Source organism: Onychostruthus taczanowskii, unplaced genomic scaffold, assembly GCF_017590055.1.
Source record: "Onychostruthus taczanowskii isolate IOZ18803 unplaced genomic scaffold, ASM1759005v1 scaffold26, whole genome shotgun sequence".
Taxonomy (NCBI): Eukaryota; Metazoa; Chordata; class Aves; order Passeriformes; family Passeridae; genus Onychostruthus; species Onychostruthus taczanowskii.
Genome location: NW_024499906.1, coordinates 9,807,901 through 9,824,833, shown reverse-complemented (window position 1 = coordinate 9,824,833; position 16,933 = coordinate 9,807,901). Strand labels below are relative to the sequence as shown.

The following is a 16,933-nucleotide window of genomic DNA, read 5'->3' as shown; positions in this document are numbered from 1 at the left end:
AGGATGAAATAGATAAATTCAGGGCAGGAATCCCACAGACCACATAGGGCCCTGGGAATGACAGACACCATGGAGAGGTTTTGTAAAGCATTGTGAATTATTATACATGCAAGCTGATCACTTGCAACCATTTGACTGAAGTCCAGTTTGTCTGAAGCAAGAAAGTAACTAAATTGATCAGATAAAATGAATTCAGAGAAATGAAATGAATTTGTAAACTAAACATTTTTTTTTAGCAAAATTTTCTGAACATTAATAAAAAAAGCTGTTTCTTCTGAAATAAACCCCACATATCGTAAAATAAGTTAAACAGAGTACGTTTTAGTGCTGGAAGACAACTTCTGGATAGAAAACATTTTGTTTCTATCCTGTTTGATCCTTTATAACTACCTAGAGCTGTAATTTTGCTCTTAAGGAACACATCTCTTCGTCTCATGCAGAAGAAACAAAGAAATAACTTCCCTCTGAAATCCATTCAGAGGTGTTTTAGGTTCTAAGAAAAAAACTTAACACAGCCTGTCTAAATTCCTATGTTGTACTGAAATTTGAGCAACTGCAAAAAAAATTTCCAGCAACTGTGGAAATTCACAAAGATTTATGTCATCTCTACAACATTGTCTTTTGTGGTTTATAATTATAATTGTGGTTAAAGTCTCACTGTGAACAATAACATCAAAATTTATCAGAGAGAAATATGAAAGGCAATATCCTGAACTATGTTTGGGGTCAAAAAGTTTTGTGGATCCCTTAATAACTTTGGCCTTACCTTTCCCACAAAAGGTTGGTTGCTCTGTGCTATTTTTGTTCCTTATCATTAAGTGATGGGAAGCAAGAAGTTCCTCAGGGTCAATCTTTTCATGCCAAGATCAACAACTGCCTTTTAGCATGTTTCTTGGAGAACATATTTTTTCTGGGCTGTGAAACTATTTAACTAACAAAATCAACTTTGCTCTGTTATGTGATGTAGAGTTTTTCGTGGAAACAAGAAATGAGACAAGCTGCTAATGATCTAAAGCTCAGTGAAGCAAAGGAAAGTCCTTCCAGGGAATTCAGTGAGTGTTGATGAGGATTGATAAAGCTCTTCTGTTTTACACCTGGGCTGATGAAATGATCTGTGCTGAAGTTATATGAAGGTAACAAGAGGCATCCTGGCATAATTCAGGGGCTTCCACTCTCTGGGGTGTATTTTATTAACAGAATACAATTATTTCAAGAGAGCATGGACAAAATCAAACACACACCTCTGGCTTTCCCATGGGTAAATGCTTGTTTGTGAGGGGAACAACTGTGCAGTGTCTGGGTCCTGTGTTAGGTCAGGTAAAAAAGTGAGAATGACATGGCAAGAGGCACAATTAAAAGTAATTCCCAAGGAAAAGGCCTTTTTTTAACAATAGAAACAAAACATTTTTCTTTGGCTTCCATTTTGAAAATAACAAGACCATTCTAGACCAAGTCTTGAAGTACAAAGAGCCACATATCAGCCAACATCACCAACAACCAAAGAATAAATAAAATAGTCTATATAGAAAATATTTACCTTAAATACTTTCAACTTGAGTTAAGGTCATTGAGTAAAAGATGATATTATGGCAAGATACAGGCATTCTGAAGAAGAAGTGGCTCTCCTGATGTTTGAATAAGTAATTTAATTACTGAGTCCAGTTTTGGAATACTTAGCAAAGAAGAGGTATTAACTGGCAGAAGTGAACTTAATAGAAGCACACCAAGGTAATTGGGATCTGGACCACCTGATGTATAAGAAGAGGTTGAGGGAGCTGATTTTGTTCAGGCTAAAGAAGACAGCACTAACATGAGCCAAACAGTCTCAAAGCTGAGCTGATTAGAGCATGGTACTAACACTGACAGGGTTGTAAGTTTGATCCCTATATGGGCCATTCACTTAGGAGATGGTCCTTGTGGGTCCCTTCCAACTCAGAAAGTTCTGTGATTCTGTAATGCTGTTGCCATCCACTATTGAAATAGCTGGTTCCACAGAGCTGGAGCCAGACTTGTTCTAGAGGTGCACATTGGAAGGCTGAGAGATATTGGTTGCATGTTGTGGCATGGGATATTGCTACTAGTATCAGGAAAAAAGTTTTCCAGTTGCTAGACACAGGCACTGTGAGAGAAAGGCTGTGAAATATTCATCCTTGGGGAAATTAAAATCTGACTGCACAGGAACCTGAACAATGTGACCTGTCTTTGCAGTTAGCCTGTGTTTAGCAGTAGTTTGGAATTAATGGCCTTTTGCAGTCATTATGTGCATTATCCTTCCTTAAAAAAAAGTTGTGTCCTGCTTTGTCTGGGGTTGTTTTTCTCCTCTGTGCTATATATGTCACTATTGGTTATGTACTGTTTCATCCTGCCAGCCATATTACCCTCCATATCTGCTCCCTGAAACATGTCAGTTCATACTAAGTGTTTAATTTTTTACACAACACTTTCTTGACCTAATTTAGAAGATGATGCACACTGTACTTGCCCCCTCTATGATCAATTATTCTGAAGTGTCTTGTTTGCCATCAATTTGGATGCACATTGTGCTAAGGACAGACAAGACTGTACATCCCGCCAGCAGTTTGCTAACCACAAGTGTTTGCAATTTTGTACAGTTCCCAAACATCCACATTCTCTATAGATTCATGTACTCCAATAGTATAAACAATTCCAACAGAAAGGATGGGGAACAAGTTGTTCAAGAGATACAGTAAGGCTGTATTCCTGCTCCAGGCAGGCTTTTGAACAATGCAATTAAAAAGAACATTTAAATATGACCATAAAAGAGCAAAAAACTCATCCAAATAATTTCTCTAAAAAAAATCTCCTTTGCTAAATTCACCCTGAAAAACTGGCAGGGAGCTTTTTAACCACAACTACTGACCATTAAATTTTTCTGGTTGATGCCTTTCTCCTCTGAATTTCATAGCATTTGCTGGTGAAGCAAATGGCCACTGTGAGGACACTTAGTACCGTCACTGTTAGGTTTGAGGCCATGGTTTAGGACAGAAGACCAGCTATGACAAATGTACATCCTTGCATGAGCTGCAGTCAAGGCACACAGAGGGTGAAGTAGGGTCTTGTTGGATTTCCCCTCTGAATTACTGCTATAATGCTCAGAGGACACAGCAACTGAATGGGGAATATGATGATAGAAAAAGCTGTTCCTCCTTCTTTTTTTCCCAAGATGATATTCTTGATTTTCCTGTTCATTTTTCAATGGTGATGGATTCTCAAGTATAATAAATAGGCCTATGTTTCTGTAGTGTGAACCAACAGCCAGTAATAAGATGACAATTAATTTTCTTTATGAGCCAAAGCTTGTTTGCTATTTGTTTAAGTGCAAGGACAGGAGATTCTGACTCTTCTTACTGAGAATTTTTTCCACAACTACTTCTTAAGGTTATGACAGCTTGTAACACTGACTTACTGTTCCACAGATAATCACCACATACTGGAGCATCACTTGTGTAATCATCTAATCATGTAAAGACAAAATTAATGCAGAAGTTTCCTCAAGAGACTTTTAAAATGTAAAGTTGATAGTCTCCATGGAAATGTAGGCCAATACAAGTTTCTCCTCTGAGCCTCCTACTCTAGTGACACTTTTAATTATGTGCTAATTATGCACAATCAGCCTTCTATTACATAGTAGTTGGCAAATGCTAATTACTATTTGCTCACTAGAGAGCTTAGGTTACTATGGACAGTCTTGAAACTTCTTAAGTTGCATGAAATATTTGTGTCCTGAAGTTCATGTTGATGAGAAAGTTGCAACAGTGAGCTCTTCTTCCTCTCTGAATAATAAGAGAGATTGCATTAAAATGCAAATTACAACCAGAGCTATTTGAACTACAAAAAACCAAAAAAAAATTCTATTGTTTAAAATATGAATAGTTTTGACATGCAGTTGCTGCTCCAGGATATCCTTTCCCGCGGAAGTATTTACTTGGTCATGTTGCAGGTTTCAGAGAAGAACTATAACCCTAGAGCCACACTAGTTTTGACTTAAATAACAAAATGTTTTTTGTTTCCATCCAGAAAACACAAAAGTATATCTATGTACCTCAGATATAGTCTCCCTTGAAGAGTGCTTCATTTACTCTCTTTAAGGCTACTGCACAATTTTATGGTTTAAAGAGATGAGACAACAAACTAAATTGCAGCCCGGAAACAAACCTTAGCTTATTGATAAGGACTTAAGAAAAATATTTAGTTTATTAAAAGATGACTAGACTACAGTTCGATGTATGTGAATCGGAAAAGAGCAGGGCTTGACTGAGATTCATTCCTTTAGAAAAACAACCACCACCACTGAAAAAAACAACCAAACAAAAATCCATCAAAACAAAATGAACAAAAACAACCCCCTCAGCAAAAAGCAACCAAACAGAAAAACACGACATGAAAAAGACCTAAATATACAAACAAAAAAGCTGAAATAGACATGTTTCATTCCATGCTGTGAGCTGGAACGTCCTGTGGAGATGTGTGTCTCCTTCTGTGGTACGGGGAAATCAGGTGGCAAATGAATTGCCTTCAATTATGATGGGCGAATCTCAGGCCTCATTATTTGGCTGGGCTAAGGCACTACAGCAACCAAAGCCTGAAAGCTGAACATAGAAAATGTGAAACTAGAACAGGAAACTGCTAGTTAGGGAACGCTAGAGATCAGTGTGCAAAATGCATCAATTTGGATGCAAGAGATATTGGAAGGCACGGCTTTTCTGAACAGCACAGTCTAGACTGACTGACTACAAGCTATTTAACCAATTATGTCAATTTATTGATCTTCATCCATGCTCATGAACTTTTGTTTATGGAAGTGGCTCCCTTGACTTGACCTGTACTGCTTGCAGATGAAGGGCGTGTTCAGCGCAGGCATAATCCAGCCATATGAGTCTATACTGAAAATATTAATGTTGCTTTTAGAAGTGATAGTCATCTTAAACACCATAATTCTCAGGGTTAATGGCTTCTTCAAACAAGTGCTTTGGCATGCTGAGTTACTTAAACATCTTCTTAAGTAAACAACTGTGTCAGAGGTTGAGGGCATTAGAGGTTCTTCCTCTTCCCACTGAGTGTTTTCTGGAAAGGAGCTGGTCAAAATTTTTGAATTGCCTTTACTACAGAAACTAGCTCTCACCCTTCTCAAATTGTGCCTCTTTCTTTCAGCTCTACTGAAAGACAGGTTAATGACAAAATCCACTTAGGCATGTCAAGGTCTATGTGTTAGCTGTGCATTTGTTCTTTTTATCCTTTAGCCTCAGGATACTGTGACAGCTGAATAGATACTGACCACCTGCTACTTTGGAAGGCCAGAGAGAAAAGATACTAATATCTCCTCTGGGCATGGCACAGCACAGAAGAGTCTCCTGCTCCTCCTCAGCATTGTAGCATTTATTTCTAAGGAGGTAATATATAAAGATAATAGGCTTTATATTAGTTTATAATTTTTTGATGGTAAAAAAGTGGGAAAATTAACTGGGGGAAATTTTTCTTTTAATATTTAAATGTGAATCTTGCTTACAGAATTTAGTCTGACTTGTCTGTAAGACGTACCAGTCTAGACAACCTCCCAGATTGAACAATTTCTTTCAATAATCTCAGATTTTGGCTTTCTTTAAAGTATTAAAAATACATTTGACTTTACCCAGCCAAGGAAAACACACCTCACAGTGAAGGCTGGCGGTGAGCACTGCTGGGCTACCTGTGGAAGGCAGGTCCTTCTGACAGGTACCTGACAAATAAGTGTGGACAGGTTTTCAGTCATGCCCGCTTGTTTTTATAAATGAAAAGCAGGTGTACACCTGCTTTCTGCTTCCCACAGTGCTCTTCCAAGGTACATACAGAGGAAAAGCCACTGAATTATTGTTCTCCAGAACATCAGGCACAGTCAACCAGTGTATTACAAATTCAACACTGTGTAGTACATGATATAGGATCAATGGGGCCAAAAGCCTTGACAGTTATATTGCTCTGAAGAAACCCACATGTTTGGGAAAAATGGCAGATACAATATCTTAATGAGAAGCTCTGGGAGAAGTTATGGTATCAAAATTCCACCAAAGTTTCAGAAATTTTTGTGCAGGTACCTGTCTATGTGATGACAATTTTAACGAATATATCAAACCTAAATTCTTGAAGTCAAGACTACTAAGTCCCTCCTTCTATAATTTTATTTTGGACAAAAGGAAGGATCATGATTAAGGATGATATGGGCCACACAAAGTAGGCTTTCAATAATCCCAGACCAAAATTTTTATTTTAAACTATGAGGATAGAGAGGTAAGGGTTTTTTTTTTTTTTTCTATTTTAAAAATGCTACAGAATTTTCCTATTCTTTCTGATATAGGATATTCGGTTTGAACGGAGTGACAAGTTCTTGCACTGAAAAAATACTCTGTGCACATATTTTAATGAAAATACTCCCTTGAAAATGCTTATCATCACTATTTGCAATAGGTGCATCTGTAATTTAGAAAGAAGCATACTATAGGTAAATAAGGTTAGTAATAACACTACAGAAATTGTATTATGCCTCATTTCCCTACATGAAAAATAATTCTTGTAGCAAAGGGATTCTTTTTAAAAGTAGATTAGGAGATTAAAAAAATAGACATAAGAACTGGAACAATTTCTGGTCTGGAGAAAATAGATATTAAAAAGAAAAATAATGTATGTTTCATGGCATTGAGTAATTGAAGGAAGGAATCCTTGATATCTTTTGTTTTTCCGCATGGTAGTCTATCAGATGGTGACACTTTGGATTTTCATACTCTACTGTTTGTCTACATTGTCAACTACTCTTGCTAAGCACTGGAGGAGCTGGAGCATCTGCCTGCTTTGGTAAGTCCATAATTCATGACAGAACTCTGCTGTACCCTGCCTCAGGAATGCCTGGCAAAACCACAGTGCTCAAAATACTTTTCACTGTATTTTCTTTAGTAATACATTTACCCAGGACCCACGGTAAAATCATCCACTCGACGATGGTTGGAGGGGGTCCCTGCATGCTGAGGTCTGACCTGTCGATGTGCTGAGAGGCAAGCAACAGCAGGAACAGAAAAGTCAAGTATGATGCTGTATGGCAGATAAATTTGATAAATGGCTTTCTGATGAACAGCCCCAATGGGCTTTTGGGAGCTATCAGGTAGCACACAGAGAAGACTGGGAAAAGGAGTCCTATCACAACACATGTCAACATCTTCACTGCCCAGTGTCGCCTCCGCCATCCAGGGAACTCGTCGTACCAGCGGGATGCGAGCAGCTGCTGGCAGTTGGGTTGAGCAACAAACTACAGAGAGAAGAAAGGAAGAGAGTTAGTTTCTTGCTACCTCTGTAAAATTTTTTCATTCTATGTATCTTTAGTAGATCGAGATTAAAAACATTAAAATAAACCCACAGCCTGTGCAAGCCTACTCATACTGATTGTACCAGTGAGACAGGGCTGGGTAAGCCTGCCTTTCCTTCAATGCCAAAAGTATAGTGCACAGAAACAAACATTTACTTTTCACAATAAATCTTCACTTCTGCACTGGTTGAGTACACAAGGAGACAACAGACAGCTAAACACATGGACTTCAAAACCTGACTTGAAATTGAAAAGCAAGCTCACAGATACTTCTTATTTAATCAGCAATATTTGTGTAGAATTCACAGAACATGAGGTCTGTGAATGAACATGGAACCAAGGAGCACAACTGAGGTCTGCAAACAATGAAACTGAATTCCACAGCCATGAACAAACTGTTCTCAGTATGTTCCCTGCTAATTCTCTAAAAATCAGGTTTACATGCTTTAATACTGACAAAACTCTTACAGATGTGTTACAAAATGCTTACACAATGTGAACTAAGCACTAGCATTCCCCAGTGTTTCACTAACCCTTGTCAGGATAAACACCTATCCTGTGCAATACTTTATGGTCTATCTGTTACCATGATGAGATTTATGTTTTGGAACATGATCCTTAAAACTGAATTCCACCAAAACAAAGTAAATACTAAATATTTTTCACAGAATACTTAATATCTTTTCAAAGAAGTATATATATCAAAGTTTCATGTCATACTTTTCTTTGATCACTAGTTCCCTATTTCCCCATTGTTTTCTTTTATAAGGGTGACAGAGTAGCAGCACACAAGAGTTGATATAAAAGGCATAGAATAGAAGCAAATATAATATGTATCAAAGAGGGCCAGAGTTGCATTAAAAAAAAAAAAAGGAAAGAAAATAAGCATTTTCCACTTGTTACTCTGGTGGTTTGACGCTGGCTGGATGCCTGGTGCCCAGCAAAGCTGCCCTATCACTCCACTCCTCAGCAGGGGAGGGGAAAGAGAAAAGATAAAAGGAAAGGCTTGTGGGTCAAGATAAGGACAGGGAGAGATCACTCACCAATTACCATCATGGGCAAAATAGACTCAACTTGGGGCAATTAATTTATTACCCATCAAACCAGAGTAGAATAATCAGAAATAAAATCTTAAAACCCCCTTTCTCTCACCCCTTCCTTTTTCCTAGGCTCAACTTCACTCCCGAATTCTCTATCTCTACCCCCACATGATGCAGGGAGATGGGAATGGGGGCTGTGGTCAGTTCCTCACATTGTCTCTGCCACTCCTTTCTCCTCGGGGGAGGATTTATTGCACTCTTCCCCTACGCCACTGTGGGCTTCCTTCCATAGGAGACAATTCTCCACAACTTTCTACAACATGACTCCTTCCCATGGGCTGCAGTTCTTCATGAGCTGCTGCAACATGGGTCCCTTCCTTGGGGTGCCGTTCCTCAGGAGCAGACTGCTCCAGCATGGGTTCTCCATGGAGTCAGAAGTCCTGCCAGCAAACCTGCTCCACTTGGACTCCTCTCTCCACAGAACCACAGGTCCTTCTAGGAGCTTGGTGCAGTACAGGGTTTCCAGTGGGTCACAGTCCCACTATGTTCCAATGAGGAGTTACCCAGGGGTGCAGGTGGATCCCTGCTCCAGCATGGACCTCCATGGACAACCGGCCATACCATGGTCTTCCTTACCAGCTTCAGAGGAGTCTCTGCTCTGGTGCCTGGAACACCTCCTCCCCTTCCTTCTCCATTGACCTGGGTGCAGATTTGTGTTGTTCACACATTCTCACTCACTTGTACCCTGTCTGAAATTGTTCCTGTGTATTATCTTCTTTCCTCTTCTTAAATCTGCTATCCCAGAGGCACTACCATCACCAGTGATGGGATCAACTTTGGCCAGAAGCATGTCCATCTTGGAGTATCTGGCATTGTACATAGGAGAAAGGGGGCAATCTTCTAGCAGCATCTCAGTTAAGCAGCCCAGCTATCAAAATCTTGCCATGCAAACTGAGTACACTTACACACGTATGAGTGTATTACAAACATACAGTGGATTAAATAATTTGCTGAATACTTAGTAAAGCTATGCAGGAACTTTTTTCTCTTATTACAAAACTGTATTTTTTCACAAAATAATTTCAGATTTGAACTTGAATTAAATGCACCTATTTTGGGATCTTACATTATTTTGATAAACTTATAACCACATGAGCCAAGTTCCTTTGGGGATGAAAAACAGGTAACTTCTCAAACTGTTTCTAAAATCATTGGGATTATTACTAGTAAAAAATGCTCTTTAGATTGGAATGAAATGAGAGTCAGCATGCATCTTTCTATATATGTCTGGATCTTGTCAGAATTGTTTACCCCAGCCACATTCAAACCTGGTGTACATTAATGAAATGTCAGAGTCTTTAGTAGAGACAAATTTGCCTACCAGACACCAGCAGTGAAGCTGCCTCTGACTGTTGTGAAAGACAAGAAAATTTTTTCCTACTGTAAGGATCTTGAAAATAGCCTTAAAGAAGAGCAACAGAATGTACTCCTCCTTTAGAAAAATGCATTCTCAAGGTTTCAGGTTGTTTCAAGGTACTAATGTCTGGAATAATAGTGTACATGGTCAGAGCAGATGGTTTCAAAGTTATGCTTTTGCCAAGTTTATTTTCTCTAAAGCATTTTTTCAACTTAATTAGCTTGAGTCGATAGAGCTAGGTGCTTTGCTTGACTAGTGAAAAAGTGTGAGTCATTCCTCAATAAAGCATTTTTGTCTTTTTGCCCCAGAGAGTGCCAGGTCCATGTGCCTTCCTCCTCTTCATGATATCTTTCCATTACTAAAGAATGGGAAGATATTATGAAAGAAATTACAAATTCCCTCACCTAAAGTAATCAGTGCCTAAGTCTTGCCTGTGCCCCCTTTCTAAACACTCTTTGCCACCCTCACAGTGTTGGGGAGCTATGTGAAGGAACAGCTGACAGCAGCTAGCAAAGCCTGGTGACAGATGTAGGGGACCTACTCCTTGCCAAGCATGGCTAAAAGGGAATTAATTTTCCTGTTTGCAATGTAGAGAAAATTAGGTAAAAGGTAGGAGTTTTTCCAATGTCCAAATACTGGGCTGCCCTGGGACTGGGCAGACCAGAACTGATGCAGAGGTACCTCATGCCATGAGGAGATCCTTGCTGAATGTACCATCTGGAGGATGCTCCCCAGTGGGGTGGGCACTGCATTGCTTAGTTCTAATCTTTAAACAGACTAATATGCAAGCCTTAATCGCATATTAACACTTAACATCAGTGTTAATGGAGAAAGCATTTCTGAGCAGGCCTCGTCTTCTAATACCCATATTAGATTTTATAGTATTGGGGCTGTTTGGCTAAGGTACAATGTGTCAAGGATGGTGTTCTGAGCCACAGGAAGTTTTTCAGTAAGTGCAGAAAATTTTCAAATCCCAGACACTGAAGAGACAATTTTTTAAGTAATAATTTCACAAGAAATCAGCAATAACTTTTCTTCAAAATATGACCATGACAAGAGAATTCTAGCAGTGGTTGGATCCTCTAAATACAGAAGAAAACTTGCATAGACTATGCATTTGGTATGGCTGGAGTCAGAGAAAGCAGCCTTAGTAACATGCTATCAATTACTTGTTTGACACACAACACATAAGAAACAACTAAGAAATAACTAGTATGGAAAGGAGCAAGAATAAAAAATACTCCGTCTGCATTTAAAGAGCTGTATTGCATTTGGAAGCAGTTCTAGTGCCACAGGCAAAAAGGTCTGTAACAGAAAACACAACACAGTGTGTTTATCTACAGATGATATAATGCATTTCTGAAAGGTCCAAATATTCATGCCGGTGTTTTTTAACAGCAAATTGGCAAGGTTGGTTAGCAATGTCCTGAAACAACAAAAATATCTGTCTCTTCACTGAAGACTTTTCTTTATGGTTCTGAGCTTCATTTGCCTTATAATATTAACTACAAACCAATCCAAAGTATTTTTCAGATATTTGGAAAATTATCCTAAGTCTCTTGCTGAAATTTCTGTTAAAGTTTAATTTATCAATGAACTGTATGACATTATTAAAAATGTCGATACTAATTCTCACAGATTTGACTATTTATTTCATTTTTGTAGTCAAGAGATTGTCTTCATATGCTGCAAAATATGATCAGTAGTTATAGCTACATGTATTACATTAGCTAAAAATTGAGGGAAGGTTTTGAACAGGGAAAAGTTATACCCTGATGGAAGAAAAGTGTGCTTTGTGGTGAGCCCTGAAGTCTTGTTCTTCAGCAGCACAGGAAAGGTGAGTTTGTCCCTTCTGGTCCTTGTGGAGAACCAGAAGAAATGAGAGGAAGGTGCTGTTTTCATGCATCATAAGTACGTATTTGAGAGCATACAGGAACGGGGGGCAGGGAAACCTTCCTGGGACTCACAGTGGAAATGCTGCCCATGTAGTCTGTCTCACAGACATTACTCACAGGTAACAGTTAAATAGATCAAATAATTCAATCTGTTATTAATATATTTTATGACTGATTTCAAATTCTTATTATACTTTTATCCACTGAAAAGCCCTTCTCTACATTAAAAAAATAAGGTAAAGGTCTTAATAACAAATTTCTCTGGTCAATTCACATTTATACTATAACCATTAGAAACTTTTCTATTAGAAAGGACGAGTAAAAGTGGATGGAAGAAAGACATGCTCCAGCACAGGACAATTCCTGTATAAATGGACGGCATTACATATAAGATGATCACATATTAAAGCTAAATATACATGTAAATCCCCTGATGAACTTGGAGATTAAAAAAAATTAAAAACTATTTTACAGAAGTGTTTTGTGACTAGCAGAAATAGAAATACTCCGTGACATTAATTTGCCAGTTTTGCATTGCCTATGCCAAAATATTTTCACTGTAGTATAATTTTCTTCCTTAATTGGAGAGATTGGAGGTATTCTTTTACTATTTTTGAGTATCTTTTGTACTGCCAATATTATGTTATTTGACTTTGATATTGTCTCCATATAATTAGCAATCAGCAAGTTTATATTTTCACATTATGATGGCTTCCAGCAGTTTGTAATTACACAAGGGATTTTGCTACATGATTATTCCCGATTTCAGATCTTTAGCTCCTTCATAGAGTCTGCCCATATGAAAATGTTCTGGTATTCACTCTCTTAGCTGTCATGCTGGGAATTGGCTCTTCCCTGAGACCGTTGAAAAACAGAAATTCACAGCACCAACAAAAAGAATCTGGTATAAATAATAGCACAGCCTGATTCTAGTGTTATCCAAGCACATACATAGCACAGAATTTAATTTTCACTTCTGATTAAATCTGGTTTTGCTAGAATACATCTCTCAGTCAATGAAATTATGAAGAAATAACACAACTGATACTATTAACTATATATGGTCTTTAAAGAAATAATAATTTCATAAATAATGTATCATCAGAATACATTGTTAGCTCTTTACCATACCACAATGTTACCTTCAAGTATTTTTTCATTGTACTACAAAATACAAAAAGATATTAAAAAAACTCCACTTGTAACAAGGTGCTCATTTTTACATTTATAAAAGCAGTCTTACAAAATCTGAGGTCCAAATTAAATTCTCATTCTGACAGCAATAGGTGGTTGAGTATGTTATATAAAAAAGGATGCAATTTGTCATCTAGAAATGAAAGCTGTCAAAGAAAATTTGTTTCCTTTCTGACATATACAAGGGAGTTATGCTGTATGACAAAGAACTATCTTGGATAGCATTCTCTAATAGATTAATTATATTAATGACTTTTTTTGAGAAAGAAACAGCCAAAATCATTTATCATAGACTTTCTTATTAATACTTTTTGGAACTCATAGCCAGATTCTCTGTTGTGCTGTGCTGTAGTGCCATTACAGACACACTGGTAGGAAAGGTTTGCTCTGGGGTCTGCTGCTTTGTCACACGCACTTCCCAATGACTGTGCTCCCATTTGACAAGACTCAAGCTCAATTGCTGTTTCTTTCTCTAGAATACTTTACTTCTCATATTTTACAAATTTTCACAGATATTTAATGAAAACTTAAGTTTGTCTATTTAGTTTACTTTCAAATTCACATGTCAGTATTTTCTATCTATTGGTTGTGAAAAGCATTGGCACTAATGACAGATTCAAATCCCAATCTCACTAAGAAGACTCCTAAATTTGATAGATTGTTTCTCCCTTTAGAGATGTCACTGCATATTCTTTTCTATATCTTCCCCCAAAGGATGTAATTGAGAATTTCAGCGCTTACTCTGTGAGGACTGCTTCATTAAGACAAACAACATTTAATTGCAATTTAAATGCTTTAATGTTATTGACTAGATCAGCTCTACATTTTCCTTTCCAAAAGCTAGGAAAGCTTCTGGAATCCATATTCTGGATTCCTTTGGGTACAGTTATACTGAGTGCTTTCTGCCTCAGGCCTGAAACGCTGATTCCTGCACCAAATCCTATTCTCAGGTCCTTCCCATCTAAATGTTGTGCCAGATGGAGCAGACCATCTCAATAATCGTGATTTGTGCTGCATGCAAACCACTGGTCAACTTTTACTCAGCTCTGTCTGCAGCTGTGTCCTTAAAGGCACCAGTAAGCTCACGCGGTGTCATGGTTTAACCCCCAGCAGGCAACAAAATACCACAGAGCTGCTCACTCACCACTCCATTCCTCTCAGTGGGATGGGGGAGAGAATTGGAAAAAAGTAAAAAACATGGGTTGAAATAAGAACAGGTGAACAATTGAACTAAAGTAATATAAAACAACAACAACAATGATGATAAAGAAAAAGAGAGAGAGGAATAAAACCCAAGAGAGACAGATGATGCACAATATCTTTTTGGTCAGTTTGGGTCACCTGCCCTGGCCATGCTCCCTCCCAGCCTCTCGTTCAGCTGGCCATTGGCAGAGCATGGGACATTGAGATGTCCTTGGCTTAGGGTGAGCAGTGCTCATCAGCAACCAAAACATCAGCACGTTATCAACATTATGGTCATACTAAACTCAAAACACAGCACTGCACCAGCTGCTAAGATGAACATTAACTCTATTCCAGCCAAAACCAGGACACATGGGATCAGGGCACCAGATGACACCACCTTGTATGTGATCAGGGCAACCTGAGTCACATCAGATCCCTGTAGCAGAGAAAATTCATGATGAAATTTTATGATGAAGGCAGCACAGATGCCTTCATCATAAAATCCAGAGTTTACATTCCTCTCACCAAGAACAGAATACAATTCCAGGAGTTTTTATTGTAATTATTCTATTTTGTAACTTTAAAGGAAAAACTGAAATGCTTTGTTAAAAGGATTAATGACATTGCAACTTTGAGCATTTAAATTTCTCATTTTCTACATCAACACAAGCAGAAGCTCTTACTTTGATTCATTACTCCTTCTCAGTAAAATGAATCCGTATAGAAAAAAAACCCATTAAATATCTATTAAATAAGCCAAGACTTATCTATAATTGCAGTGATTATGATTAATTGCTTAGAAAAGGCAATGGCAACTGAAACTAGAATGCAGTTGTTAGGAACCAGCTGTGCATGAATAGTTTTGTTAGACTTCCCAGTGGTAAAGGAAAATGAATCAGTTATTGGGCTTTGGGATGATTGTGTAAAATAGCTCAAAACTTCAGAATTGTGATGTTGGTATAATACTTCTAGATCCCACTCTGGGAAAGTGTTAGAACCACCATAATTCAAGACATTTTTTGTAGGGAAAAACAATTACAGAAGCCTTGTAAGTATCTGAAAATAAAATATAAACTTACTTCTCTTATACTGGATACTTGTTCTAGCATACCTAGCTGGTGCATTTCCATGCACAGAAAGCAAACAATAAAACTGGTATTTCTGTGTAAAGTCCTGCATTTGCGACAGAATAACCCTGCGCAACAGTGCAAGCTAGAATTCATGGTCTAGGGAGTAACTTTGCAGAAAACACCTGGGGACACCAGTAAGCAAGAAGACAAATATGAATGGGCACATATTTGCTTAAGTCTCTATCATTTCAATCCTATTACTCCCAAGGCACTCTTCATATACCTCTGACACCAAGTTTCCTGTCTGTACCAATAGTTTCTACAAAATACACTACCTCATAAAAGAATAGAACTAGTGGCTGATCATTCTCTCACTATTTATTCTAACACTGAATAAATTGAGACTATAAACATGTTTTGTTTATAATCTCAGAAGTTCAAGTTCATTTTACAAGAGCAAAATCAATATGTGTTCTAAAAAACTTCGTATACCAGCACAGGGAATGTAAAGAAGAAAAACACACCTCTGGACCAGTGAGCAAATAAAGTTCCTTTCCAGCCCAATCATTCTACGACTCTAGTTTTTTTATGACTCAAGTTGGTTTTGTGTCCTGTATTAGTAAGGCTTCCAAGCATCAGCTGGTCAGCCAGAAGGGGTTAGGATCCAAGTTAGTTACAATTCCACTACATGACCAGTGAGTTCCCTCACATCCAGAACATTCTACCACTTTGTCTGCTCCTGCAGCTGCCATATCGCTGGAAGGAAAAGCTGCAAATTAATAAACCAACCTGTCAAAATTCATGAGGGAGCTGCAAATATGTTGAAGAAAACTAAAGCACAGAACACAGTGAGAGTTTAATTGGAGAAAAATAGCTAAGAAAAGCTTTGAGTGAAGGATGGGTAGGAAAACAACCAGAACAGCTAGGTTCTTCCTCTGGGAATTGCCTGCTCATGTGAGAATTTCTATTGGCATCACTGGAGATCGCCCTGTTCCTCATTTGCTCAGCTTGTTGCAGAGGCCAAAACAAGCTAGAGAGTCATTCTTAGTTCCACTTTCCTTTGTTGACTGTCCTTTCAGATTGGAGCACGGTATTGACCTAATTGAAAGAAACCTGAGCACAAAAATTTCAATGCCTTCTTTTCCTTATTTTCAGGTTCTTTGACTGTTTCTGTGAAGAGAAACTTTGGATCAGTGATATTTTGTTGCACTATTAAATATTTTCTGTAAAAACAATGGTAATCACCTCCCATTAGTGCCAGGCAAATTTAGATTTTATTAAGTTAGCTTAGCATCATGAGGTGCCATCCTGAATCCTTATGTGATAAATGGATATTAAGCCTAACTTTCTTGACTCTGTGCTTATACTGTTCTAGCCAAGAGGTAAGAGAGTTGAATTCCAAGGTTTCCCAGTTTCTTTAGAAGTGACTGTTTACGATGTGAAGCTAGTGTGGAACTGAAGAGGCCAAAGTTCCCCAAAATCACTGGGAATCCAGTTCCTGGAAAGCATAACACTCATTTGAAGGCTGGCTGAATACAAAATTAGAGGGAGAAGGGAAAAAATAATAACACAGACTGATTTCAAAAGCATTCAAGATAAATAAAGCAATAAACAGCAAATTTTTTTCTGTTGAAAGTTCTTTATTAATGTCCAGATCTGGCTTTGCAGGTTCACAAATACTTAGGAACAGAATGTATGTAGTCACTTATCTGCTTTTCTTTCTCTTCAAGCACTTTAATGTTTTTTATCTTTAGATTCCTCTTGTTTAACTTGGCTGTGTT

At 38.0% G+C, this 16,933-nt stretch overlaps 1 protein-coding gene across 1 annotated transcript in view; it reads right to left on the bottom strand.

Annotated features, from left to right (window-relative positions):
• The window catches only part of TRPC4 (transient receptor potential cation channel subfamily C member 4), a 131,864-nt gene that overhangs the window by 29,628 nt on the left and 85,303 nt on the right, over nt 1-16,933 (bottom strand). The window contains exon 4 of the mRNA XM_041407398.1: nt 6,958-7,294. Coding sequence (XP_041263332.1) covers nt 6,958-7,294 — 337 coding nt within the window. The remainder of the gene's footprint in view (nt 1-6,957; nt 7,295-16,933) is intronic.